Raw genomic sequence first — 27,997 nt, 5'->3', positions numbered from 1 at the left:
AATACTGTTCACAATTCTGCCTTCCTTATAATTATTCGGTCACTGGGTTTTTTCCAGAACATATTTAAAAACTATAATTTTGAAGGTTTTTCTAAGTCTATTTTGTTTTTATAATTAAAAATACATGAAAGCTTAGACAGTGTAGCTTAAACACTAGCTATAAGTTCATTTAATGTTCCCATCTCACAGGATGGTTAGTCATACATGGAATCATAAAGGGCTTACGTATATATATATAGACATATAAATAAAGTGCTCTTGTATATGACTAAATCAATAAATAATATAAAAATATATAAATAAACTTTCCCAAACGTCGTATCCAAAGAAAACGGAACAGTGTGCCAGCGCCACAAGCGAGGCTCCAACCCCCCCCCCCTCACCACCACCACAACAACAGCAAACTTGGAGCCACCAACCCACCGCAGTTTATTTCCTAGTGCTACACGTGATGTACAGCTTCAGTGCCTCTTGCTGTTCTGAGGCGGGCACGGAGAGTTAAGGCACGTGTCCTGTGCCGTGGTGGCCCTTCAAGCTACACCAACACTACCCAGTGCCCACTACAGTCACGAAATCTACAGCAGCAACACTACCCAGTGCCCACTACAGTCACGAAATCTACAGCAGCAACACTACCCAGTGCCCACTACAGTCACGAAATCTACAGCAGCAACACTACCCAGTGCCCACTACAGTCACGAAATCTGCAGCAGCAACACTACCCAGTGCCCACTACAGTCACGAAATCTACAGCAGCAACACTACCCAGTGCCCACTACAGTCACGAAATCTACAGCAGCAACACTACCCAGTGCCCACTACAGTCACGAAATCTGCAGCAGCAACACTACCCAGTGCCCACTACAGTCACGAAATCTACAGCAGCAACACTACCCAGTGCCCACTACAGTCACGAGATCTGCAGCAGCAACACTACCCAGTGCCCACTACGAAATAACAAAATCTGCAGCAGCAACACTCTTGAGTGTTGCTCTATGAAGCTTTAGAGATAACCAAGGCTAACTAATTCAACGTAACGTGACTTCGGGAGTCATTCCTCAGTCAAGACAACTCATTGACATAATAATTCAACAAGAAGCCCTAAGGCACCATAAAGGAAAACAATTGCATAAATAACTTGTGAACTGGAAGGGGAAATGTTGAATTAAATCAAGAACGTTGATAAGTGTTAGTGGGATGGAGTCTGGAGAGCCCAAGGGTAGGAACTGTTTATTGTATGTTTAATACATGTTCTTGTATGTCCTCTCCTGAGTTCTCTCTTTTTAGCATATGACTTTTATTGTTAGTTTTTATTTGTCGGAACTAAGATTAACATTTGTGGCTAAGGAACATGTGTTTGAGGGTGCCGTTTAATAAAGAGACACTCTTAATCCTGACTCTGCTTAAAGTGCTGTCTGCAATTTACTCCTGTGCAAACTTTGCCATGTGCAGTTAATCCTTTTAGACTCGATACGTTATATTTTCAAGCACACCACAGGGTAGGGCTTTTCTATAGATATGCAATTTGAGGGGTTAACATGAAATTTTGCTTTAAAAACAATAAAAAAACTGTAGGCCTGTTTAGGTTTTTCCTTGGGGTGTGGGGGGGGGGGAGATTCTCCCTTTGGGCTAGTCCCATTCCTGAGGATGCCACTTGTGTGTTGGTCTAATGACACACACACTTTGGAGGGTAATCTTCATTAGTCTTTGTTGTCTATCTTGGACTCACTCGATGTCTAAGGAGTGTACTATGGAAGTCCTGTACCTAGAGCATGGGTTTGAATCCTCATCACGGTTCCTACTGATTTTCTCTATGGACTCGCTCTGTTCTTTAAAAGTTCTCTATTTCTTGGGTTGCCTCACTTGCTGCACTTTGTCAAGGATTCCTTTCGACTCTTCTCAGTCTTGATCGCTCATCTCCTGCATGTGGCCCTCTCTCATCACAGTGCATATATACAATAGAGTCCCTATACTTTATTTGTATACCAATACAGTATATGTGCTGCATTGTATATTGTTGTTAAATAATATTTAATGCTTTATATTTCATAAACTGTTTTGCTGTCAGCATATTGTCTATTAGTGATATTTGTTATCATGTAGATATTTGTTTAATGTTTCTGTGATCCAATTTTTCTCTGTTCCCATATTTTCCTGCACCCTTTTAAACACGGCCTTTGTTTGATTTTCAGTGATTTTCAAAAGTGACCTGGCCGTGCCTCAAGCAACTGCTGCAGAATTCCACTGGGGTCGCCGCCAGGTGCACACCTTAATCAGTAAAGTTGAGGAATTCTTTGAAGATTTCTATGACGGCACCAAGAAGAAGAAATTCATCTGGAATGCCGTGGCAAAGCGGATGCAAGAGGAAGGGTTTAACTGCACTGGCAGCGAGTGTGATAAAAAGTGGAGAAATCTTAAGGTACATGAGCTGCATTTATGTTGACCGCCTCTTGTGTCTTGTGTTCCAGATAAGGAAAGATGAAGTATATAGATAAAGCTGCAAGATGGCAACATTTGTACCAAAAACTCCAAAGACACACTATGATGTTTTTTTAAATTTTAATGGAAAATGAAGATTGGATTTCAAATTGTTAATCAAAATATTACTGCAACTTAACAATAGTTTCTCTTTGAATTAATTCCTGTATATTTTTACTGTTTCATGCTCATGTATTTTGATATCTTTCCGTGCCATGATCTCCAGATGGAGTGAATATTATGTCATCCTCAGGGGACTTACGTGAAGGTCCTGCAGAAGCAGATACATGGCGACAACAGCTACAGGTTTGAATACTTTGACTCTCTACATCACATCCTCGGCAAGGAGATCGACCCTCTTGGAATGAGAGAGCAAGCGTTAGTGTTCCTTCTATCTTTGAATAGAATTTTAAATGCTTTTAATTTGTTATGCTACTGGAATTTTTTGGTTATTTATTTTAGTTCTGCAATTTTGTGAGTTACACTTTCTGCTTTGTCCACATGCCTTTCCTGACCTCCTGCCTGACCCGTGTCCTTTCCCACACCTGCTCCTTACCTGTGTGCTTTTCCACACCTGCCCCACCTGTGTGCTTTTCATTACCTGCTGCCTCACCCGTGTGCTTTCCCATATCTTCAACTTTTAATAACCTTTTGAGACTGGGATTATTAATTGGGGTTGGGTTTGGTGGGTCCAGTTCCCACATCAGGTTTATTTTGTTCTATTCTGCTGGTAGAAACGTTATTGTCTCTGCAGTTCTGAGTTTAGTTCTGCTTTTGTGTTTGCTCATCTTTGTTACCTTAGATCATCTCTGTTGGGCACAGGGTCATTTTTGTTGACCAGTGTGTGACTGATGTTGGGTGTGGACTTTGATCCTGCTGGAGCCCCTTCCCCCATCTTTACATTCTGATGCTGCTGATGCTGTTGTACAGATGAGGGCTCGAGTAATTATCAAAGTCTTCTCGGTACATCCCAGTGCATCATTATAGGTGCTAGCATTGTCCTATGTTGGCAGGCAAGGGTTTCTTGGAAGAGAAAAATTGAAGTTTTGGTTCAAGAGCACTTCTCAACCTTAGTCTTAAAAGAGTGCTGCAACTCTCCAATCCTGGCTACATCTTTGCTTACTTTTAAGATTTCACTTTCTCAGAGGTTTTGCCCGTAGGCATCAGTTCCAGCATGAAGCATTCCACTCTTTCCCTTCTGTGCTTGGGGAAGGTGTTCCCCATTTCTGAGTGCAGTCAGTATTCCCTTTCATGGCTACTCCATCTTGTCCCACATTTATATTGGTACAGTGCCCTGCAATCAAATTCTGTGGCTGTTGTATATTCCTATATTATGCCAGTGTGTTGACAACCTGTGGCAGTGGTTCCTGATGTCTATTTGGGTTCCACTCTAAATGGCCTTGGGCTTTGATGTTCAAGCTGGGTGGTACTTATCTCTAGGTAATGGATGTGTTCAATTTCCATCTTCATTTGTGTATGATAAATAACATACGTACAGTAAATGCTGAATAACCTATTAGGTTCCAGTACCTGGCTCCAGGCTAAAATTCCAATGGTTCACAATACAAGGTCAGAATGTGGTATTTGTGTGTCATGCACAAAATAGTGTCTTGGCTGCTTGAATCTCGTCTCTCGGGCAAACCCAGTTTTCGTATATGTAATACAGATTTGTGTAGATAGAATGTCAATTGTGTGTCTGTCAGGATTTTGAAGCAAGAACACTGTTGACTCATAGAATGCAAATATTAATAAATATAGGCATCCTCTTAGATATATTTTGTGCAGTTTTATATTGACAGTCTCAATTCCATTAAGTTGTCAGATTTTCACACCATTTCGTGTGCCTTACAATAAAGATCCATGGGAATTATAAAGGGAAACTCAGACAAGCTGTCACTAGGGACAGTATCCTTTGTGCAAATTCAGGGCTGTGATTTTCTTAGGATTGAAATTTTGTTTCTGCCTTTGTGGCATATTGTATGCATTTTCAAAATGTCACTGCTGTCCAAAATTGTTTAGTGTTTTCTGAATAGTCATGAATATATACTTTCAGGATGACCAGTGGTGCAGTTCCGCAGCCAGAAAATAAAATGATGCCTATGGACTACAATGATCTTGTTGTTGATGGTGAGTGAGGGAGAGGGGGAGGAAAGAGAGAGGGATTTTGTGGGGAATAAAGTAGAGAAAGGAAGCCAATTTAAATTAAAAAGAGGAAGGTTAAAAGGACATTAGCAGAAGCTGGACACTCGATTGAGTCGAAGAGATGTAAGGAAATTATCTTTCCCTGTATGGGTGGTTGGCATATGAAATGCATTGACAGAGGCTGTTGAAGCCAATTTCATCCACAACTTTTAAGAAAAAATATGATGACACAATGTTGAAAGGTAATTAGCATTTTAGGTATAAATGGCTAGGAGGCAGAGCATAAGGAGCTGGATCTTGCTCCCCTATAGTTACTTACAGGTAAGCACTGATAGGTAAGCAGTTTAAACATTATTCCAAGCCTATACAGTTGGACTGCTCTCTTGGTTATGTATGTTCTTGTGTACACATCTGAGGTCCATGAGATAAACCTGCTCTGGTTTATCTTGCACCAGGTGCAGTCTCTGCACTGCACCTACAGTCTCCGTGGTGCAGTGGCAAGACACTCGCCTGGCGTTCCGCGAGCGCTTTGTCATGGGTTCGTATCCTGGCCGGGGAGGATTTACTGGGCGCCAATCCTTAACTGTAGCCTCTGTTTAACGCAACAGTAAAATGTGTACTTGGTTGTAACAATGATTCTTCGCGGTGGGGATTGTATTCCTGGGACCTGCCCGAAACGCTACGCGTACTAGTGGCTGTACAAGAATGTAACAACTCTTGTTTATATCTGAAAAAAAAAGGTGGCACCTGATCTCCAGTTTGGATTAGTGCCCTTGCTGTTCTTCTTCAGTTGTTTTGTATATTGCACACAGTTGACTATGGGAGCATTAAAGGCACTTTAGCTCAGAAACAGTGAATTAAGAGTATCAAAACGGTTTCTGAATATGACTTGGGTGCTCCCATTCCTGCTTTCTTGTCTCTTCTCCTAGTACGGTTGGATAGTCTGGAATTCAATTTGGGGTAACTGGCTTCTCCCCGGATTCTGTTATGATGATGGTGGGATTACTTGACAGCAAATGGTGTACTGTATTCTTGGATCTTTTTCAGTAGTTTTCAGGGAGATAATTGCTGGTCACGGTGCTTGTAATTTTTGCTTGAAGCTGAAGTTTAAGCATAGGTATTTCTGCCTTAGTATCATAGTATATTGAGACCCTTGGCAAGGGCTTCAGTTAAGCTCTTCACTGTTTTCCTTCCTTAGGTATGTAACAGGACCACTTGTCTCCAAGGAACAAACAGCCTGTTGGATCAAATTATCACAAGTCGAGCCTGGCCCCAGGTTGGGCTCGGGGAGTAAAAGAACTCCCGAAACCCTTTCCAGCTATGCCCCAGGTACTGTACTTGCAAAGATGTCATGTTTGTCCTTCAGATGCAAAGATGACCATGACTTCATTATATCAGGTCGAAAGTCAGTGACTGTGTGCCAGATGATAGAGGATGAAACCAATCTGGGTCTGGAAGGGCAGTGCTACTGCATAGGTGGAGGTTGCTTTAACTTTCTGTGCGGCTCATTTTCCCTGGGGCCTCTGCAGTCCATCTATTGTTTACCGCACGGGCTCCTGTGGTGACTTCGCTTTTCCAAGTTGGACGGTCCTGAGCAAGCAACTCCCAAGTATTGGTGTTGATGTCCAGGTCTTTGAAGTGTCATCTTGAGACAGTTATTGAACTGTTTCTTATGCCCCCAACAGAACGTGTGCCCTGACATAATTCTCCATTCAGCAGCTATTTAAGCAGTCGGCTGTTATGCTTCCTGATAATGTGGCCTGTCCAGCTGGTTGGAGTTTTCTGTAGGAAGGTGTAGACGCTGGGTATATCGGCCCCTTCCAGGACCTCGGTGTCCGGGATTTTGTGCTGCCACCCGATGTGGAGGGGTTTGCATCGACAGCTCAAGTGAAAGTGATTGAGCTGTTTGGCTTATCTGCTGTAGACAGTCCAGGTCTCGCTGGTGTAGAGAAGGATGATGAGTACCACTACATGGTAGTCCTTCAGCAGACGCAGACGAGGAGTCACAATAACGTGGTTGAAATATGTCGACCAAACCACACACTAGAAAGTGAAGGGACGACGACATCTTGGTCCATCCTGGACCATTCTCAAGTCCATTGTGATGAGGGAAGGAGGCATAGGCAATAAATAGGCAAGAGAAAGGTGAGGAGAAGAAAATCTTGGAGGAAGAAAAAGCAAGGCAAAAGGTATGAAAGGTAAGGTGTAATAAAGGGGATAGTAATAGGAATAAGAAAGGGATCGTAAGAGAAAACAAGGGAAAGAAAGAAGGAAAGAGAAAGAAAGATAAATGGAAGGGTAAGCTTATGTTAGGTCGCATTTGTTAGAAAGTTTAGAACATTTGAGTATATACTGTGAAAGGAAGAGTCAACAGCAACAAGCCAGGACTCAAGTTCATGTTGGGTACGTTGTGCATTAGAGCCGATTCAACAAGATGGCGTCTGTGTAGAGTAGAGGCAGGAAAGATTATTTTGGAGGAAGACCAATCAATCAATAGGATGATTAGAATCCCTAACATGACAGAAGAGAGCACTGTTTGTGTCTGCAGACTTAACACTTCTTTTGTGTTCTTTAAGTCTGTCATTAAGTGTATGGCTAGTTTCACCAAAGTATTGGAGAGGACAAGACGAACAGGAAATAGATTAGACACCAGCAGCATTAGAAGCAGGAGGAGCAGTGTGAACTAGATTGCTACGAAGTGTGTTAGTTTGTCGAAAGGCGAGCTTAATGTCAAGAGGACGAAAGGTATTAGTAAAAGTTTTGAGTTCAGATATTAAGGGAAGGCAGAGTACAGTGCTACTAGTGTTGGAAGCAGGTTTAGGATGAAAGAAATTTTGGTTAGCTTGAGAATAGGCACAGTTGATAAAATGCAAAGGTTAACCAAGGTGAGAGGTTCATAGACCTTCAGTTTGGTGGTAAGACTGAGGCCCCTCTGCTCCCAGGCATTCTCACGGAATTTTCCAAAGGTGGCGCTTGCCTTGGAGATCCTGTTGCTGACGTCTGCATCTATATTCCCTGCTCTTGATTATTTGGTGCCAAGATAGGCAAAGTTGTCGACTGCCTGCAGGTTCTGTCCCTTGAAAGTCATGTGCAGTTTCTGGAAGGGTATTCCGTGCACGGGTTGGTACTGTACGTGACTTCGTCTTTTTGCTGTTGATGATGAGACCAAAGTTGTCACAGGCTTGTGAGAAACAGTCCATTTCATGCTGCATCATTTGCTCGGTGCTGGTGTCGTGCTGGTGTGTGCAGTCATCAGTGAACAGGAAGTACTCTTATGACAGCTTTCTTCACCTTTGTAATTGCCTGTAGGTGCCTGAGGTTGAACAGCCCACCATCAGTCCTGTATCTAATGGGTATTTCATCCTGGCAATCGCTGAAAGCATCAGTGAGCATGTTATAATGGTGACAAAAATAACAAGAGCCCAGCACATGATATAATTTCTTGGTGAACCATATACTGTAGAAGGCGGCAATGGGAGCTTCCATGTGTCATGTACAGAAAAAGAGAGAATTTGACTATGCTCAATTCTCATTTTATTTTCCTATAGGTGTGAACATTAGGTTAGGGGAGCCGGTCAGCCGAGCGGACAGCACGCTGGACTTGTGATCCTGTGGTCCCGGGTTCGATCCCGGGCGCCGGCGAGAAACAATGGGCAGCGTTTCTTTCACCCTATACCCCTGTTACCTAGCAGTAAAATAGGTACCTGGGTGTTAGTCAGCTGTCACGGGCTGCTTCCTGGGGGTGGAGGGCTGGTCGAGGACCGGGCCGCGGGGACACTAAAGCCCCGAAATCATCTCAAGATAACCTCAAGATAACATGTGTATGTGTCGTATCTTTTAAAAGGAAGTCAGTTTTAAAATTTAGATTAAGCTAATGTTTATATGTATTACATTGACCGTATTTGTGCAAGTAGCCAAACAAGTGATAAATTTTTGTTCCAACAGAGGGCTTTGTCTGGACTAACTTAGCAGTACATCTCCTGTTGGACTTAATCCAGGAACATCGTGATGATTTCTTGTCCCCTTCCACCTACATTGATGAAATATGGGAGGTTAGTCTCATTTTACATGTTGCGTAATATGCCAAATTTAGTGCAGAAGTAACTGCATATTTTTGGCTATGAGGTTGGAGATCAAGATGGGTCTTCTTGGGTCTAAATACTTGAGGTACAGTAGTCATAATTCACCTTACTTAGGTGTAAATTGATACTATTTTATTTAGTATAGTATCTATATAATGCTGACCGTGGAAGAAGTAAGGACATCATTGTCCAAACTGAATGAAGGATAACTCTATTGTTATCCTTTCTTCAGACAAGGGCAGTTCAGTGGTTGTCCTTGACCATGTGGACTACCTCCAGAAGGCTGATATCTTGCTCTCTTACTTCCATACATATGCTCCTCTGACTTCTAACCCTTGGGAACACCTTAAAACTTTTTTCAACTGTAATCTAAGACAGCTTTCTAGCCTCTGTCCTCCTGACTTTGATCTCGTAAAACATTTCCACGTCAATTACCCCTCCCTTCCTTACTTTTATGGTTTACCTAAAACTCACAGACCTGGTGTTCATCATCTTATCATTTCTTCAAGAGGCTCTGTTGGCTACCCTCTTTCTTCTTAGCTGGCCAAAACTCTCATTCCTTATCTTTGTACTTTTTCTCCTGCCCACCTCCATCACTCTTGGTACTTCATCGAAAGATTGTGCCTGCAGCCTCCCCTCCTTAGATGCTTAGTCTTCATGTAGATTCTCTGTTTACTAATGTTCCCCTTGATGACCATCTCTTAACCTTAGTCAGAAGGTGACCAAGTGCCTCCTCCTGTTTTTTCTCCTGTTTCTAACTGATGTTTTGCTCAAACTCATCAGACACTGTGTTGATTGTAACTCCTTCTCTTTCAATGGAAAATGCTTCTCTCAAACTTTTGGTGTCACTATGGGTTCCCCTTTCTTCCCCGTTCTTGCCAATCTTTATATGGAGTACTATACTTTGAAATGTTAATTTTCCTACTATTGACACTCGTCCCTCTCTCTCTGGCTCTATGTTGATATTCTTATATTTTTGCTCTATGATGTAATGACTAATCTTTTCCAGCCTTTTCATCAATTTTAAAGTTGAATGGGAATCTAATTTCCTTGTTCCTTTTCTAGATGTTCATGTAATTACCTAAGTGTAGTTACAGGATGAGAGCTAGGCTCGTGGTGTCCCATCTTCCCAGCACTCTTTGTCATATAATGCTTTGAAATTACTGACGGTTTTGGCCTCCACCACCTTCTCACTTAACTTGTTCCAACCGTCTACCACTCTGTTTACAAAAGTGAATTTTCGTATATTTCTCCGGCAGCTTTGTTTCGTTAGTTTAAATCTATGTCCTCTTGTTCTTGAAGTTCCGGGTCTCAGGAATTCTTCCCTATCAATTTTATCAATTCCTGTTACTATTTTGAACATAGTGATCATATCGCCTCTTTTTCTTCTAGTTTTTGCATATATAATGCCTCTAACGTCTCCTCGTAGCTCTTGTCCTTCAGTTCTGGGAGCCACTTAGTGGCATGTTGTTGCACCTTTTCCAGTTTGTTGATGTGCTTCTTAAGATATGGGCACCATACAACCGCGGCATATTCCAGCTTTGGTCTAATAAAAGTCGTGAACAATTTCTTTAGTATTTCGCCATCCATGTATTTAAAAGCAATTCTGACGTTAGAAAGTGTAGCGTAGGCTCCTCGCACAATGTTCTTAATGTGGTCCTCAGGTGACAGTTTTATATCTAGAACCATCCCTAGATCCCTTTCTTTGTCAGAATTCTTTAAAGATTTCTCACATAATTTATAGGTTGTGTGGGGTCTATGTTCTCCAATTCCACATTCCATAACATGGCATTTACAGTATTCACATTAAATTCCATTTGCCAAGTATTGCACCATATACTTATTTTGTCCAGGTCTTCTTGAAGGGCATGACAATCATCTAGGTTTCTTATCTTCCCTATTATCTTAGCATCATCAGCAAACATGTTCATGTAATTCTGTATTCCCATTAGTAGATCATTTATGTAGACAATGAACATTACCGGTGCAAGACCTGAACCCTGTGGTACTTCACTCGTGACATTCCTCCAATCTGATACCTTGCCTCTGATTATGGCCCTCATTTTTCTGTCAGTTAGGAAATTTTTCATCCATGTTAGTAGCTTACCTGTCACCCCTTCAATATGTTCCAGTTTCCAGAACAACCTCTTATAGGGAACTCTGTCGAAAGCCTTTTTTAGGTCCAGATAGATGCAGTCAACCCAACCATCTCTTTCCTGTAAAATCTCTGTGGCTCGATCATAAAAACTGGGTAAGTTCGTTACACAGGATCTTCCAGTTTGAAAACCATATTGTCTGTCTGATATTATATAGTTTTTCTCCAGGTGTTCTACCCATTTAGTTTTAATTATTTTTCCAATATTTTGACTATTACACTTGTCAATGATACAGGTCTATAATTAAGGGGGTCTTCCCTGCTTCCACTTTCGTAGATTGGAACTATGTTAGCCTTTTTCCACACATCAGCTACAACTCCTGTACACAGGGATGTCTGAAAAATCATTTGAAGTGGAATGCTGAGCTCAGGTGCAGTCTCTCAAAACCCATGGTGAAACTCCATCTGGACCAACTGCTTTGTTCTTATTTAGCTCCTTGAGCATTTTTTCCACTTCGTCTCTAGACACCTCTATGTGCTCTATGTTGTTTTCTGGAATTCTTATTGTGTCTGGTTCCCTAAAGATTTCATTTTGTACAAACACACTTTGGAACTTTTCGTTTAGTGTTTCACACATTTCCTTTTCATTTTCCGTGAATCTATTTCCCATTTTCAACCTCTAAATATTATCCTTTACCTGTAATTTGTTGTTTATGAATTTATAGAATAGACCTGGTTCTGTTTTACATTTGTCTACAATCCCTTTTTCAAAATTTCTTTCTGCCTCTCTCCTCACTGCCGTGTAGTTGTTTCTCGCATCTTTGTATCGTTGGTATGTTTGGGGGTTTGGCCTCTTCCTGTATTGATTCCATTTTTGTGTCTTTTGGTCTCTGGCCTTCTCGCAATTTCTGTTGAACCAATCTTGTTTCCTAGTTCTGCATCTCTGTTTTGGTATAAATTTTGTTGTGCCTGTATCATATATTTCACAAAACTTGGCATACATCTCATTCACTTCCTTGCCTAGCAACAAGTCTGTCCATTTATACTCGCTAAAAAAATTTCTAAGGTCGCCATAGTGTCCTCTCCTGAAGTCAGGTTTTTCAACTGCTTCAACCTCCTTATTTTCTTCCAGATTATAACGCATTGCATACTTTATTCCCAAAAAGACATGGTCACTTTTACCCAAGGGAGGAAGGTACTGAATGTCAAATATCTCTTCCTCCTTCCTGGTAAATATCACCTTCCCTCATCCTCGTAGCTTGTTTAACATGTTGATACAAGAATGTTTCCAGGATGAGGTCTACAAATCTACAGGTCCAAAAATCTTCTGTTTTAGCTTCATATGCTTCCCAGTCTATGGATTTCAAGTTGAAGTCACCGACTATCAACAGTCGTGATCTATCATTATCCGCTCTCGCTATAATCTCTCTCATTATTGTTATAAGACCTTCTCGTTTACTATCTAGCTCCTCCTTTGACCATGTGCTGCTTGGCAGTGGACTATATGCATTTATGATCATTAGTTTATCATCTTCATGGCAGATCTCTAGTGCTATTATGTCAACTTCTTGTGGATTGGCAGTCATTATTTCCTTCACCTTTAGGTGTTCTTTCACCAGCACAGCAACGCCACCGCCTTTCCTAATTTTTCTGTCCCGTCTCCAAATTGAGTAGCTCCTTGGGAATATGACCTCATTTAAAATAACATCTTCAAGTTTTGTCTCCGTGAGTGCAACAATGTCTGGTGTCTGCAGCTGTATTACATCACTTAACTCCAGTATCTTTGATCTCACTCCATCTACGTTGGTGTATGCAATCTTCAGGAACTTGTTCCCCCTCTCCTTATTCTTCACTCCCCCTCTCTCTATTAATTTTGTTGGTTTGCCTTTATGTACCACTTTACTGGTCTGCCTACCCATAACACTTTGTAGAAAAAAGAATTGATTTCTTCTTCATTCCTGCTCTCATTTAAACATTTTGCCTCGGCGAGGTTCAGTTTCAGCTTCTGTCTGTCTTCTTTTGAAAGATCTCGTCTTAACGACCACACTTTCCCATCCTCATCACTTTGTAATTTTCTAGCATTCCTTAGTACTTCTTCCATCTGTTTGGCACCGTTTAGGGTGATCCTCAAAGGTCGATCTTTCCCTTTTACGTATCTGTCTATTCTCCTGTAGTCGCACACATTCTTTATGGTAGTAAGACCTTCTGCGAGGCCAACAATTTTATCTATAACTATCGCTTCTTCTACAGCTCTTTCTGACCTAGATGTTATCTCCTTTTCTTTGCAACCAAAAATTTTCAGGGACTTACTCCAATCAACTGAGTTTTGCACCAACTTCGGATTAGATGCCAATTCCTTTCTCACTTCCAGCCTAATGTTTGTTTTATCTTGGTTGCTGCAGTGTTTGACTTCCTTTACTGCTTCTTCAATTTTTTCCTTCTCCTTGGCCACTTGTGCATAGATGAGTTGCATATCTTTCTTGCACTGTTCTATTCCCTGTGTAACTTCATCTGTGCTGACAAAAGCTGTTTCTCCTGTTGAATTTCCTTACCTAATCTATTGTAGTCATTTATGTTTAAATTTACTCTAACTTCTTCCAAAGCTATTTTTAAGAGTTTATTTTCTTCTTCCATGGCTTTGCAATTTGTTTTCAATTGATTCTTATCCTTGCGCAAGTCTTTCACTACACCCTCAAGACATACAACTTTGCTATTTAAATAGTCATTACTTTCTTTCAATTTACTAATTATTTCTAAATGAAAGTTCACTATAGTATCTAATTTTACCAACTAGTTGTGTAGACTGCTAATATCAATGCTTTCTTCATTGAATCCCGCAAAATCAAGCTCTGTTTTGTTTTTCCTCTTGCCGGCGTCCATCTTAAATGTTCTTCTCTGCACTGTAAACACTAGGGCAACTTTTTCTCATCCGATTTTTCACTGCCCTTAGCACATTCCTGTTATCTCACCTATTTTTCAAAAGCACTACCTTTATGTTCTCTGGGACACCACTCACTATCATCATCCTGTACTACAATACTTAGGATTGTTGAAATATGCTGGAGCTCCTCTGATGGAAGTGTTACCCTAGGGGTGTCACCTTTTGAATAAATGTTCATGTGAACATGAACTTTGTCTGGTTTATTTTTCTTTGTTTACTACAAGCCTATGCATAGTGGTATGTACATTCACTTGTTTTCCTATCATCTCCCTTCTGTTAAGAAAAATGTTCTCGACTCTCTTCATCCTGGTCTCAGTGACCTCAGTTTCTTGATTCCGAAATTCTTTTTATTTACAAGTCTCTTTTACCTTGGATACCCATTAAATTTGATCAACTGTGCCTATTCTCAAGCTAAAGGAAATTTGTTTCATGTCAAACCTGTTTCCAACATTAGTAACACTGTGCTGTAGCTTACCCTCATATCTAAACTAAAAAAACTCATTAGCATGAGGATTGTTTTACATCCTCTTGATGTAAAACTTGCTTCTCAACAAACAATTATGTTCTACACCTTGTAGAACCAGGTTCACCACACTGCTTCTCCTGCTTCTAATGCTGCTGGTGTCTACTGTTTCCTTTTCGTCTTATCCTCTCTAATACTTTGGTGAAACTGGCCGCACACTGAATGACAGACTTAAGGAACACAAAAGAAGTGTTAGAAAAGGAGAAAAGGACAAGGACCTTTTCTCTTGCCATTTTGGAGATGCAAGGAATAGAAGACAACCCAGTACTGAAGCAATATGCCAAAAATAATAGTCACACAGCACTCAAAGCACTCTTTCTGGGGGGAGCCCTGTCGGCTCCCCCGGAGCTATCCAGGCTAAATGGATATATATGTATAACTTTCTGGCATCAGTCAATGTGCATGGAGTTCTTGCCTACCGGGACCATGAGCCAGAACCTGGCCTCTCTCAAGAGAGGCACGAGGAGCAATGGCCTATAGAAACCCCTGTGTGGTTGGGAGCATTTTATGTATGCCATCGACCAGATCTAGCACCCAGAAAGGTAGGCGCCCCAAAACAAACCCCTATTCTGGTGAAACTATTGCTACCGAAAGCCAAACAAGTGGACAGAACTCCCCAAACAAAAATTAGCAAACGAGCATGACGTCGTCGTGTTGCTGCGCCGCTGTTTGTGCAACCCCCCCCCCCCCTCTCCGGGAGGGGGAAGGGAGAGCCCAGTCCCGCATGCCGGCGATCCACCCTTCAATTCTCAGGCTGATGTGCTACTGGCGAGGTCTTGTGCCTCTGCCTCCAGCGATTTGTCTCGGATTCTGTGCCTTGTGGCATTGACTGTCTCTGCTGGTGGTGTGCGAGCTAGGAGAAATATTCTTTGGTACTCGAACTGCATGCGCCTAGGGCCACCTTCTCTAGGTGCCCTGTAAGGCCCCTTGGGGCATGAGGCCACCTTCCACAAGTCAGCTCGGGATCTACCCCCCGCCGTGTCTTTTACCACTCGGTACTTGGCCGCCCTTGGAGTCGACAGGGGTCTTTGTTGCTCGTGTTTGCCTCTGGGTAGGGTAGTTTTCATCACTGGTAGGGGCTTGGGGTATTGCACAGCTAGTTTTTACCTCTTACAGCAGCCGGCTCTGTTCCACCTGGGTACATTGTCCTCTTGTGGGGTTTTGCTTTTGTTTTTCTGCCTGGTGAGGGGGTTTACCTTGGTGGTTGCCCCTTCTGTGTTGGGGTGTATATATCTATAATTATATTTATTCTCAGTTTTTGTGTGGTTGGTAGTACCCCTTGCTAGGCCCCCCGTGAGTGGACACATCCCAGGGGTTCAGCTATTAGCAGATTGTTTGGTAATCTTGGGTGCCGGTTTGCAGTACCCTGCCTGGACTTCCCTTAGCATGTTAATTAGGCTAAAGGCCCTGGGAAGCCCCATGGGGGCTCTGCAGTCTGATGGATGTGACCCTTGAGTCCCCTCTCGCATTATGCGAGTCGGAAGGTTGCTCTGTCTCTTTGTCTCTGGGTGACAATCACCGGTTGTGCCTCCGCCATGCTAGCTGTTGGGTCGGTGCTTCTTTTGACCTGGAGTCATGCGACGTTTGTTGGCTGTACATGCTCCAGTTCACCCAAGCTACTGATCATAATATGAGGGTACAGGTGTCAGCTGCGTTGCATGCTAGGTTTAGGTTGCTGCAATGCACTAGGTTAGTTGCTTCCCTAGATGCCCCAAGACTGCCCCGTTTTGGTTTTAGGACCCTGGACTTGGGGTGGGAGTCGCTTTTGCTCTGGTTCTATCCTCCCCCCCTCCTTGTCCTTCCCCTTGTATTGTCCATCCGGTTCCTCCCCCCCTTGCTTCTGGCTCCGAAGCGTATGAGGGTTTCGGAGTCAGGGCAGGGTTTAGTTGGTGTTGAGACTCGGGCAGTCTCGAGAGTTCCTTTCTGGGGTGCCGGTGGAGGCATTCGAGCCTGGTCCTCTTGCCGGAGCTTCTGGGTCTGACCAGTGGGTCGCCCTTCTTTTCTGCTTTTTCGGCAGCTCCTGCCTTTTCTGTAGAGGCAGGGGGTGGGAGGGGGGTGTATGTGTTTCAACCCTGTATCCACGGGGTGAGGTTCCTGGGGCGGGGAAGAGGTTGACTTGAAGGCATTGGGCCCCGTTGGGCCTCGCTTGGGTTTTTGTACTCTCGGAGCGGGGATTGGTGTTACAGGGTGTGGGGTTCTCTTTTTGCGCTCCCTCCTTGTACGAGTTGGATTTGGCGTCTCCCTCTCCCTGGGTTCGGTTCCGTGGCCCTGACGGTTCTTCAGTTCCATCTTTCCGGAGGTTTCCGGCTTCCTGAGTCCAGTCACAGTGGGTGCGGGAAGCACTTGCGGCTTACCTCCTGCGCGACCCGGATTTTCTTTCTTGATGGATCTGCGTTCCTTCGTGTATGGATCTCCGTGTCCTTACTGGGTTCGTTACGAAGTTCTGGAGTTGTCCTGGTTAGCAGACTGCCCTTTCTTCTCTTTGGAGGCATGGCATATGTTCTGTCGGTTCCTCACTCTTGAGTGGCGGGGGGCTTAGACGGCATTGCAGGTTTTCCTGTGGGGGGGGGTGGGGCGCATTTGAGCATCTCAATGAGTGTTTGTTTACCCCCTGCCGTTCCATGGGATGTTGGTGTGATGCAACGTCATGTGCAGGTTCCTTCTCTATTGGCTGCATTGGTCGTGGAGGACTTGCGTACACGGGACCTGCTGGCTTCGGCCCTGCGGTTCTTCTCCCTCCTTGAGCTGTCTTCGGACTGGCTTGTGGTGGATGTGGAGGAGCTTGGGGCTGTCTGTTGGTCTGGTGCATTGCCTTTGGCGATGCGTGCGTCATCTGCGCTGTTGAAGCTGTTTGCGCCGCTCCTGCAAGATGCAGTTTCGCGTTTTTTTTCTTCCCAGCTCGCATGTCGGCAGGCGGTGCTCGCTTCTTCTTTGGAATCTGCTTGGGCCTTGGCTCTTAGATTGTCTTCGCTCTTTTGTCCGTTGCTGTTTGTAGAGTCTGCGGTGATGCAGTATCTGCGATGATGCAGTATCTGCTTGGTGTTACAGGGTGTGGCATCGGTTAGTTGCCGTCCTATGTCGGAATTGTTAGTCCTCCGGGGGGGGGGCTCGTGGTGGGCTGTCCCGGCAGGGTCGTGCCAGGGTTCGGGGTTCTTACTTTCGTGGTGGTGGATGTGAAGGAGTTTGGGGCCGTCTGTGGGTCTGGTGCATTGCCTTTGGCGATGTGTGCGTCATCTGCGCTGTTGAAGCTGTTTGCGCCGCTCCTGCAAGATAGTTTCGCGTTTTTTTCTTCTCGGCTCGCATGTCGGCAGGCGGTGCTCGCTTCTTTGGAATCCGCTTGGGCCTTGGCTCTTAGATTGTCTTCGCTCTTTTGTCCGTTGTTGTTTGCAGAGTCTGCGGTGATGCAGTATTTGCTTGGTGTTACAAGATGTGGCATCGGCTAGTTGCCGTCCTGTCAGAATTGTTAGTCCTCCGGGGGGCTTGTGGGGGGCCGTCCCGGCAGGGTCATGCCAGGGTTCGGGGTTCTTACTTTCGTGGTAGGCCAGTGGTGTCAGGTTCGGCGCCAACACGGCCTTCAGTGCTGTTTGTTTCTGTTCAGCGAGGGGATTGCCCTTTGTGCTGTTTGGAAGCTCGTAAGGAGCATCAGCGCTTTTGCGGTTCGTCCCATTGATAAGGCAGTGGGGGGGCGGGGAAGGCTCACTCTGTTTGCTCGCACCTAGTCCCACAATTCGTGGACCTTTTGGGTCATTTCGTACGGCCTGTGGTGGCGTTGGGTGGCTCCTCCTCCTTCGGGGGTTTGGGGCTGGCAGGACAGGCCACTTCTCGTGTTTTGCTTATTTTGACATCCAGCCTAAGAACTACAGGGTGGATCGACTGTGTGGGGGTCTGGGGCTCCCCCTTCCCCCTCCCTGGGAGGGGGGTTGCGCAGACAGCCGTGCGGCGAAAAGATGACATGCTCCACTCGTTCGGCTTTCGGTAGCAATATTTTCACCAGAATAGGGGTTTGTTTTGGGCACCTATCTTTCTGGGTGCCAGACCCGGTCGATGGCAGACATAGAATGCTCCCAACCACACGGGTTTTTATAGGCCATTGCTCGTCGTGCCTCTCTGAGGGGGGGGGGGGGGCCAGGTTCTGGCTCGTGGTTCCCAGTAGGCAAGAACTCCATGCACTTTGACTGATGCCAGAAAGCTAATAGTTACATGTCAGCCTAGATAACTCCGGGAAGCCTCCGAGTCTCACCCAAAAAAATGGCATTTCATTACATTCACGCTGCTTTTTATGGAGTGGCAATTTTAGTTTTTTTCTCTACAGGAAGTTGCTCAACAGATGACTCTTGAAGGCCATGCTGTCCATAGCAAGCAATGTCAACATAAATGGTTGAACCTGCAGGAGGGTTTAAGATTCTACCAGATGGAGGCCGAGACAACTGGTTCCATCTCTCTCTGGGCTTTTTATACCCGGGTCAGAGATATTGTCAACTCTATGAACGTTGCTACTAATGGTAATTATTGTATGACTGTGTACTCTTTCAGTGCCACTGTAGAGGCAGAATACGACCCCCCATAACTGTTCTCAGTTCAGCCAGTTCTCTTGATTTGCCACAATATACAAAATAAGGGGTACCAGAATGCATGAACCTAAGCCACCCTAACTAACCTATGCAAAGAACAAGTGGATACTGTATGTGTGAGTTGCTATTTTTCATAGTACATCTTATTTTGTCTGTTGGTGACCATACCGTACAAAATGAGGTGCATTAGTTGAGAGGACGGGTTGCTCAGTTACCGTGTTCCTTCAGTGCCACTGAGGTAGAACCTGATGCCCCTGTGACCCTGTTATTGCCTACTGTGTTCCTTTAGTGCCAAGGTGGAAGCTGCTGACCATGACACATCTACCAAGACAACACCCGCAAGGGAATTTCACACATGATTAAATAGCAACATTTACAAATTTGTAGATCGTACAAAAATAGGGTGTGAAATAAATTTAAAAGACAAAATTACTATAAGATGATATATAGGCTCTTAAAATGGTAAAAAAATGGACAGAAATAGTTTAACCTCAGGGTTGCACCCATTTATGAGACAGTGCCCTGGTGTGTAGGAGAAAATCCAAAAAATATTTTCTTGTAATATTGTTAAAATTCATTCCCTGATTATGGCCAAATTAAAAAATGTGTGACCTGGCTGTGGTAAAGTGAGGAAATCTCTCACTGACATCACAATTGCTATGCATTCATGGAATAGTTGCCTAGTAGAGGTCAGCCCAAGCCAAGCATGGGATGGGAGTTGCCGCAAAGGAATTTTGACATATCTATTTCAATGTCTGATTTGTTTTACACTTTTTTCTGGGGGGAGCCTCTACGACTTCCCGGAGCTATCCAGGCTGATATGAATATCTGTAAACTTTGGCATCAGTCAGTGTGTATGGAGTTCTAGGCCTAACGGGGACCACGGCCACCCTGGAAACACAAACCGAAACTGTCTCTATTTTCCGCTTGTTACAACTTGTAATAAAGTTGTTATATCTTGGCTTAACGTGTTTATGACATATTAGAACGTTGTTACAACTTGCTATATTGGTTGTGATAACTGGTTAGGAGGTGTTAAAACTTGTTCGAACGTTGTACCAACGTCGTAGTTTCGGTGTGTGTTTGGCGGGCAGAGCCTGGCCCCCCTCAGAGAGGCATGAAGAGCAATGGCCTATTGAAATGCACATTGGATTTGGAGCATTCTATATCAGCCATCGACCAGGACAGGCATCCAGAAAAGTAAGCATCCCAAAACAAACTCCTGTTCTGGTGAAAACTACTAAAATAGACAAACTAGTGGACAGAACTCCCCAAATGAAAATGAGCAAATGAGCAAGATGTCACACGAGCCGCGCCGCATGTTCGCGTAGCTCTCCCCTTCCTGGGAGGGGGAAGGGGGAGCCCCAGACCCCCGTGCTGGTGATCCACACCCCAGTTCTGAGGCTGATGTGATTGTGGCAAGGTCGTGTGGCTCCAGCTCCAGTTTCTCTCTATTGTGCTGTGCCTTGGGTCCAGTACTGCTCTTATGGTGGCGTGCGAGCTGGGAGTATTATTCCAAGGTACTCGGGCTGCATGTGCTCAGAGTTCCCATCCCTGAGTGCCCTGTAAGTACTGCCCTTGGGGCTTGGGGTTCTCTTCCACAAATCGCCTTGGGTCTACCTCTGTTGGTCTTTTGCTGCTCGTTGATTGGCCGCCCCGAGTGTGTTGGGGTTTTCCTCTCTTGTTACCTTGGGTAAGAGGTAGTTTTTGCACTGGTAGGGGCGCAGGGTACTGCACAGATAGTTTTCACCTATAACAGCGGCCAGCTCTGTTCCTCCTGCGTATGTTGTCCTCTTGTGGGGTTTTTCTTTTCTTTTTGTTTTTGCCTGGTGGGGAGAGGGGGTCTGCCTTGGTGTTCCTTGCCCACCTTTTATATTAGGGTCTTGACCTTTGTTGTTCGGTAGTACCCCCTGGTTAGCCCCCCTGAGTGGACACGTCGCGGGGGTTCAGCTGTAGCAGTTTGTTTGGTAGTCTTGGGCGCCGGTTAGCAGTACCCTGCCTGGGCTTACCCTTAGCAATACCAGTCTAGGAGTTTGAGGGTTACTCTGTCCCCTTGTCTCAGGGCGATGCTCATTGTGTTTGCCTCTGTCATGCTACCTGTTGGGTCGGTGACACCTTCGACCCGGAGTCCTGCGAGCATTGTTGCTTGTTTGTGATTCAGTTCACCCAATCTACTGATGACATTATTTGGGTACAGGTGGCTCATATGTTGCAGACTAGGTTTAGATTGCTGTAACATGCTAGGTTGGTTGCTTTCCCAGATGCCCCTGAGGCTGCCCCGCTTTGCTTATAAGGACCTGGACTTGGGGGTGTTGGTCGCTTCGGCCTTGGTTTAGTCCGCACCCCATCGTTCTTCCCCTGCTGTGGTGCATTGTTCCCCCCACCCCCTTGCTTCTGGCTCTTAAGCATCTGAGGGCTTCGGGGTCGGGGCAGGGTTTAAAGGTTTCTGAGACTCGGGCAGTTTGAGGGGCTGCTCCTTTTAGGGTGGTGCCAGAGGCATTTGAGTCAGTTCCTCCAGCTGTCGCACCGGGGTCTAACTGGTGGGCCCCCCTCTCTTCCTGCTTTTTCAGGCCACTCCAGCTTTTTCTTGTGAGGCCGAGGCTCTGGAGGATGACTCGCCCCTGGGGCCTGATGTGGAGATCCCAGGGTTGGGGAGGAGTTGACTTGGTGGCCTTGGGCCCCATTGGACCCCACCTGGGTTTTCCAACTCTCTGAGCGGGGCTTATTGCTACAAGGAGTGGGTTTTCTTTTCCCCCTTCTGCGTATGAGTTGGATTTGGGTTTGGCTCCTCCCCGGGTTCGGTTCCGTATCCCTGCGGGTCCTTTGGTTCCGAAATGCGCGCCTACTGAGGTGCGGCAACCATTGCTGCTTACCTCCTACGCAACCCTGAGTATGCCTCCATAATGGATCCCTCTTTCTTCAGGTTTGGGTCTTCGTCTCTATACTGTACTGGGTTCGTTATGAGGGTCCAGAGTCGTCCTGACTAGCAGACTGCCCGTTGTTGTCGTTGGATGTTTGGAGCGCTTTCTGTCATATCCACACGCTTGAGTGGTGCGAGGCGTTGACTGTGGTCCAAGTTTACCTGTGGGGCAGCTTTGAGCACTTTAATGAGTGCTTGTTCGCTCCTGCCCTTCTGCAGGGTGTGGGCGCGATTCAGCTTCACGTTCAGGTTCCTTCCCTGTCGACTGCGCTTGTGGCTGAGGACTTACATGCTTGTGGCTTGCTGGCTTCAGTCTTGCGGTTTCTTTTCCTTCCTTGAGCTGTCTTCGGATTGGCTTGCGGAGGATATGGAGGCACTTGGGGCCGTTCCTGTGTCTGGTGCCTAAGTCTCGGCAGCTCGTGCGTCGACTGCACTGTTGAAGCTGTTTGCGCCGATTCTGCGGGATGCGGTGTCAAGGTTTTCGCTTCGTGTCTCGGGTGTAGGCAGGTTGTGCTAGCTTACTCCTTGGAATCAGCTTGGGCTCTGGCTCTTACGTTGTCTTCGCCCTTTTGTCTGTTGCTGTTTGCAGACTCGGTGGTTGAGCAGTATATGCAGGCGGCTTCTGCCATCTGTCATCCAATGTCCGACTTGTTGGTTCTCCGGGGGTCTCGGGTGGGATCCTTCTGGAGGGGTCGTGCCAGAGCCCGGGGTTCTGCTCATCGGGGTAGGCAACAGGTGCAGTTTCGGAGCCGTCTTTGTCTGATCGGCGCGGTGATCACTCTGTCTGCAGGTCGGGTTCTCGTAAGGGGCGTTGGCCCTTTCGCGTTCACCCTATTGACGGAGCAATGGGGGGGGTAAAGGCTTGTTCTGTTTGCTCATGCCTGGTCTCACGATTCGTGGGCATTTTGGGACGTTTCTCGTGGCCTGCGGTGGCATTGGGTGACTCCTCCTCCTTTGGGGGATTCGGGGCTGGCGAGGCAGGCCTTTTCTCCTGCGTCTGTCGGGTCGTCTTGGAGTGGGTGCGCTTCGGCATGGTCGAAATGATGACATCTCTCAAATGGGTCTCCTGCTTGTTTCCAGTTCTGAAACGGGACTATGCGGACCTGCGGTTTCATTCTGGACTTGTCCCGTCTGAACCCCTGGGTTTCTTGCCCCTCCTTTTGGATGACCACTCTGTCCTAGGTCCGGCTTTTATTGGAGCTGGACACTTGGATGGTGTCCCTGGACCTCAAGGACACCTATTGGCACGTTCCGATTCATCCGAGGTTCAGGGACTGATTCGGTTTTGTTGTGGAGGAGTCAAAGTTACCACTTTCGTTGTCTCCCTTTCAGGTTGAACCTGACACCTCGCGTGTTCACACGCCTTATTCGGGTCTTGGTGGCCCGTCTGCGTTTCTTAGGTGTTCGGGTGTTGGCCTATCTCCATTGACTGGCTGGTCTGGGTTCCCAGTCAGTCCACGTGTCTACTCGCCAGGAGTTTGGTGCTTTCCCAGCTAGCTGGGTTCGGGTTCTTGGTGAACTGGCGGAAGTCTCACCTGGTCCCCCTCCCAGGTTCTGACCTGGCTGGATCTTGTGTGGGACGCTCGAACTGCTTCCTTGTCTCTCCCTCCGGAGTCTCTCCTTAGGCTGTGGTCCTGCATGTGCTTGTTTCTGGGGGGCTCCCAGGTCACCCAGCAGTTGCTCGAGGGCCTGTGTAGGAGCCTGAACTTTGCGATGATGGTCTACCCGCCAGGTCAGGTTTGGCTTTGTTGGCTGTTCTGGTCCCTTCCACCTCTCTTGTGATCACTGGATTCGCCCCCCCTTCCTTCTGGGCTTTGCATTGGCTGCTGCGTCGCCGGCTTCTTCTTCAGGTTTTCGGGGTTCAGTGCCTTGGTGCCTACCCGAGCCCTCACTCGATGTGTTCACGGATGTGTCGTCTCTCGGCTGGGTTTTTGTGACCAGTGTTCACCAGGCCTGCCAGGGGTGGTGGGGTCTGTCCTTTCGTCAGACCCACAGCCCGGTGCGAGAGTTCGCGGCAGTGTGGTTTGCTCTTTGGAGGTTTCAGGCTGCCCGCGAGTTGACAATCCAGCTCCATTCGGACTGCTCCCTGGTGGTTCATTGCGGTCCTTGACTCTTTAGGGCTGGTCGCTTTGGGTGACTCATCTGCCGAGTTCTCGGGGGTTTGACTCTCCTGGTCGTTCACGTCTGAGGAGTGTCCAACATCCTGGCGGAGGGCTTGTCCTGGTTCATTCCCCTGTCCACAAAATGGACTGTCGATGCCGACTCGTTCAGTTGGCTCTGCCAGGCGTTCGTGCGCCCGGAGGTGGACCTCTTCGCATCGGCGTGGTTGAGGCGTCTTTCGGTATATGTGGTGCCCTTCCCCGACTGCGAGTCCGTCGGAGTCGATGCTTTTCGGCAGAACTGGTCGAGGTGGGGGTTCCTGTACCTCTTTCCCCTGGTTCAGCTGTTGCTCCAGGTCCTAGTTCGCCTGGAGATGTACCAGGAGAGAGTAGTCCTCTTGGCCCCATGATGGCTGACCAAGCCTTTGTTTCAGGCGCTGTTTGCTCTATGTCCGTACCTGGAGGTTTTCCCCACAGCTCTCCCTCTTTCAGAAGATCGGTCTGGTCCGTTACGAGACTGGTTCGATCTTCTCCTCGAGTCTTCACATTTGGTCTTTTTTTGCCTTGGGTCTATCACCATCTATATTGTGATCAGGTGGCTTCTCTGATGGTGTCCCACCTGTGGGCTTCGTCTCGGCGGCAGTATTAAGTTTCCTGGCGTTCCTTCCCAGTTCTTTTTGACTCTTTGTCATTGTTCTTCGCTTTCGGTTAAGGTTGTTTTGGCTTTTCTCTCGTGGCTGTTTCAGGACCGTCATCTTATACCGAATACAGTTGCCTCGTATTGTGCGGCTTTGGCGGAGCTGCTGCAGCTTGTTTTCGGTATAGATGTTACTTTTGCGCCGTTTCGTAAGCTGCCTCGTGCGTTGTTTCACCTCTGGCCTGTTCATGTGCCACCTGAGCCGTCCTGGTCCTTGGACAGAGTGCTCTCTTATCTCTCTTCTCGGTTTGTTGTGGCCCCTTTGGTTCAGAATTGTTTTTCTAAGGCTCTTTTCTTGTTGGCATTGGCTTCTGGGGTCATGTTGGGGAGCTTCATGCTCTCCTCCGGCTCAGGGGTTTCTACTCTTTTGGTTGTGGTGACAGGTTTGTTCATTTGCAGCCATCTCCTTCTTTTCTGGCGAAGAATGAGACTGCTGCTTTCCGGAGGGGTCCTTGGGTTGTTGGTTGGTTGCATGGTTGGTCAGGCCAGGGGTGCATCTTGTGTTGTGTCCGGTTGCAGCCCTCCACCGTTATATACAGTCTCCGTGGTGTAGTGGTAAGACACTTGCCTGGCGTTCCGCGAGCGCTATGTCATGGGTTCGTATCCTGGCCGGGGAGGATTTACTGGGCACAATTCCTTAACTGTAGCCTCTGTTTAACGCAACAGTAAAATGTGTGCTTGGATGAAAAAACGATTCTTCGCGGCGGGGATCGTATTCCAGGGACCTGCCCGAAATGCTACGCGTACTAGTGGCTGTACAAGAATGTAACAACTCTTGTATATATCTCAAAAAAAAAAAAAAAAAAAAAAAAAAAAATATGCACTCCACGGCCTCTGTGACTGGGGACGAGCTTTGGGTTGATCCAGTTTCCCTTCTTCCCTGTTCTCGGGTTGGGGTCTCTCAGGTTGTCCACAGGATTATTAAGTCTAGCCAGCATGCAGTCTATCCCCATGCCCATGACATTCGCAAGTTTGCTGTGTTCGGTAATGTGTCCTTGGCTGTCATTCAGGTACAGGGTTTTTGTGTGTTGAACAGGGTCCTGGCTGCACGCTACCTCATGAATGTTCTTGGGTCTAGTCGGGCCTGTGTCACTTTGGGTCGGCGGTTGCAGCCTGTTGTCTCCAAGTTGAGGTGCGAACACCTCAACAGTGAGACATATAGTGTTATTCTTCAGCTACATCTTGCCCTTGTTAGGCTCCATTAGTTTTAGTCTTCGTACTTGAGAACAGACGTTAGTTCTCTTGAACATGTACAGAAACGTATGACAAACTTTATCCCAGGAATTGGAAACTTTATTTGCAAAGAGCTAAACCTTGCTTTCCTGCAGTCACGGACAGGTATGTACCGATTAAAAAAGTGTATAACAAGATTGGGGATATTTACTGAAAGTTTCAAATATATCAACACAAAAATTCTCAGACAGACCACTGGAACATTATCTAACACAGTGCAGTTACAAACCCATTAAGATTTCAAATTGGATTCAACACAGCAGTTGTTGTTAAACACATGGGGCAAAATCTTACTGAAGCGAACATATAAGTAAAAAATACTCATACTCCGCCTAAGTAAAACAGAAACAAGCAACACTTAATGGGCCAGCCAGAGGCTTAGGGCCCATGCAGGAATATCCCTGCCAAAAAAGAATATGAAATTATACCTGGGTAAATACTGGTTTGGAAATGGGTTTGTAGATTTATAGAACAAATTACCAGGTTACCATAGGCATGGGGTCACACATGAATTGTTTTAGGCATGTGTTAGATGTTTGTGAGTTTCAGTGAATATTTATTTAATTTAATTTTAATTTATTTTGTCTATTCTCTCTCACATGGGCCAATAGGCCTTCTGTAGTGTCCTTTGTTCTTATGCTATTCTTGTACATATATAGTTTGTGTATATTTATGTACAGTATTGCCTTTATCAAGTTAATAAAGACATTTCCAGTTTCATTAAGAGAAGAAAAGCTAATTACCACCATTTGTTTTCCTTCTCTATCTTTTTCCATTTTATATTTTCTCAGTCTTTCCTTTTTCTTAATAGAAGTTTACACCAAAAGTATTTACAGGGGGTGTACACTGTCTTTACTTCCAGTTCCGATTGATTGTAAGCCAGTATTGGAGAGTGGCGGAACATTGGGGCTAACTAGGAACCTCGGTAGAGGACGACCAGAGACACGAAGAGTCGTGAGGGCTGGCAAAGATCTTGGGGGCCAAGACAGGAGCATCTTAGACCGTGTGCAGGAATTGGAGGCAAGTTTGAGCATAGATCGTCGCTTGGAGCATCTCGAGTCCAGAGCAGAATCTGATCGCATGCAGCGAGATGCCTACAAACAGACCAACGTTGTTCTAAAGCAGATTTTGTCAGAATTACGTAGGATTAACAGCATTCTGGAAGAGGAGCAGAGCTTTCAGCACAACTCAGAGGTGCAGCATACCATAACCCACCATCAGCACCAGCAGCAGCAGCAGCAGGAGCAGTACCCTGGCAGCCCAAATCAAGGAATTATTATTGTTGAAGCATATTCTGGTCAACTGTAAAACTTGTTTGCATATTGTAAATTCTGTTACCTCTATTTGTTGTTGTATTAATGACTAGTACATCAAATTTTTATATCTTTGACCCTTAGTTTTGCTCTCATATTGGCATCCTGAATGATATGCATGTCATTAAATTTCTTGGATAAGATGAACACACACAAAAAAAGGAAGCTGCAGAAGACCCATCCCTGGAAACACAAACTGAAACTGTCTACAAGTTTTCCGCTTGCTACAACTTGTAATAAAGTTGTTACATCTTGGCTTAACATGTTTATGACGAATTAGAACGTTGTTACAACTTGCTATATTGGTTGTTATAACTGGTTAGGAGGTGTTAAAACTTGTTTGAACATTGTACCAACGCCGTAGTTTCGGTGTGTGTTTGGCGGGATACGTCTCTAAACTACAAGTGAAACCATCCAGCAATTCCAATGTCAATTTTGTTACCCAGTAATTTTTTCCATAACTCTGCAACCCTGTTTCCAAACCAGTATTTATTCAGGTCTTTCCTGAATCTAACCTTAGCCAATTTATATCTATTGTCTCCTTTTATATCTGTTGTTTCCTGTTTTATTTTGTGTGATATATCCAAGACATTTATATTCCTTTTCTCACAGCCTTTCCTTCATTCACCCCCTCATGGGTGATGCCTCAGAGTGGAGAGGATGCTCTTGTGCACTGATTTAGGGCACATGAGGTTAAAGGACAAGTTTGTTAGTAGTCATCCACATCTTAACATTAAACAAATCATAGTGTATTTGAGAAATACATCAATAAAATAGAACTAAAAATAACTCATACCCAAATTGCAAGTAGAGCAGAAGGAAATTCCCTAGTTCCCTTTGATAAAATTCAACAGGCATATAGAAAAATTTAATTTTGCATAATTATGATAAAATTAAAAACTA

At 45.5% G+C, this 27,997-nt stretch overlaps 1 protein-coding gene across 1 annotated transcript; it reads left to right on the top strand.

The window, feature by feature from the left end:
- Positions 1–366: 366 nt before the first annotated feature.
- Positions 367–27,997, top strand: LOC123754495 (uncharacterized). Its single transcript, XM_045736944.2, has 7 exons — positions 367–1,219; positions 2,193–2,419; positions 2,732–2,856; positions 4,532–4,605; positions 8,566–8,672; positions 18,574–18,763; positions 26,644–27,997. Exons 1-7 carry the CDS (start codon positions 1,198–1,200, stop codon positions 27,087–27,089), a joined length of 1,191 nt encoding a protein of 396 aa, XP_045592900.1. The 5' UTR covers positions 367–1,197; the 3' UTR covers positions 27,090–27,997.

This window comes from Procambarus clarkii, chromosome 18 (assembly GCF_040958095.1).
Source record: "Procambarus clarkii isolate CNS0578487 chromosome 18, FALCON_Pclarkii_2.0, whole genome shotgun sequence".
Taxonomy (NCBI): Eukaryota; Metazoa; Arthropoda; class Malacostraca; order Decapoda; family Cambaridae; genus Procambarus; species Procambarus clarkii.
Note: the sequence above shows the minus strand (reverse complement) of the source record. Positions and strands in the feature narration are given on the sequence as shown.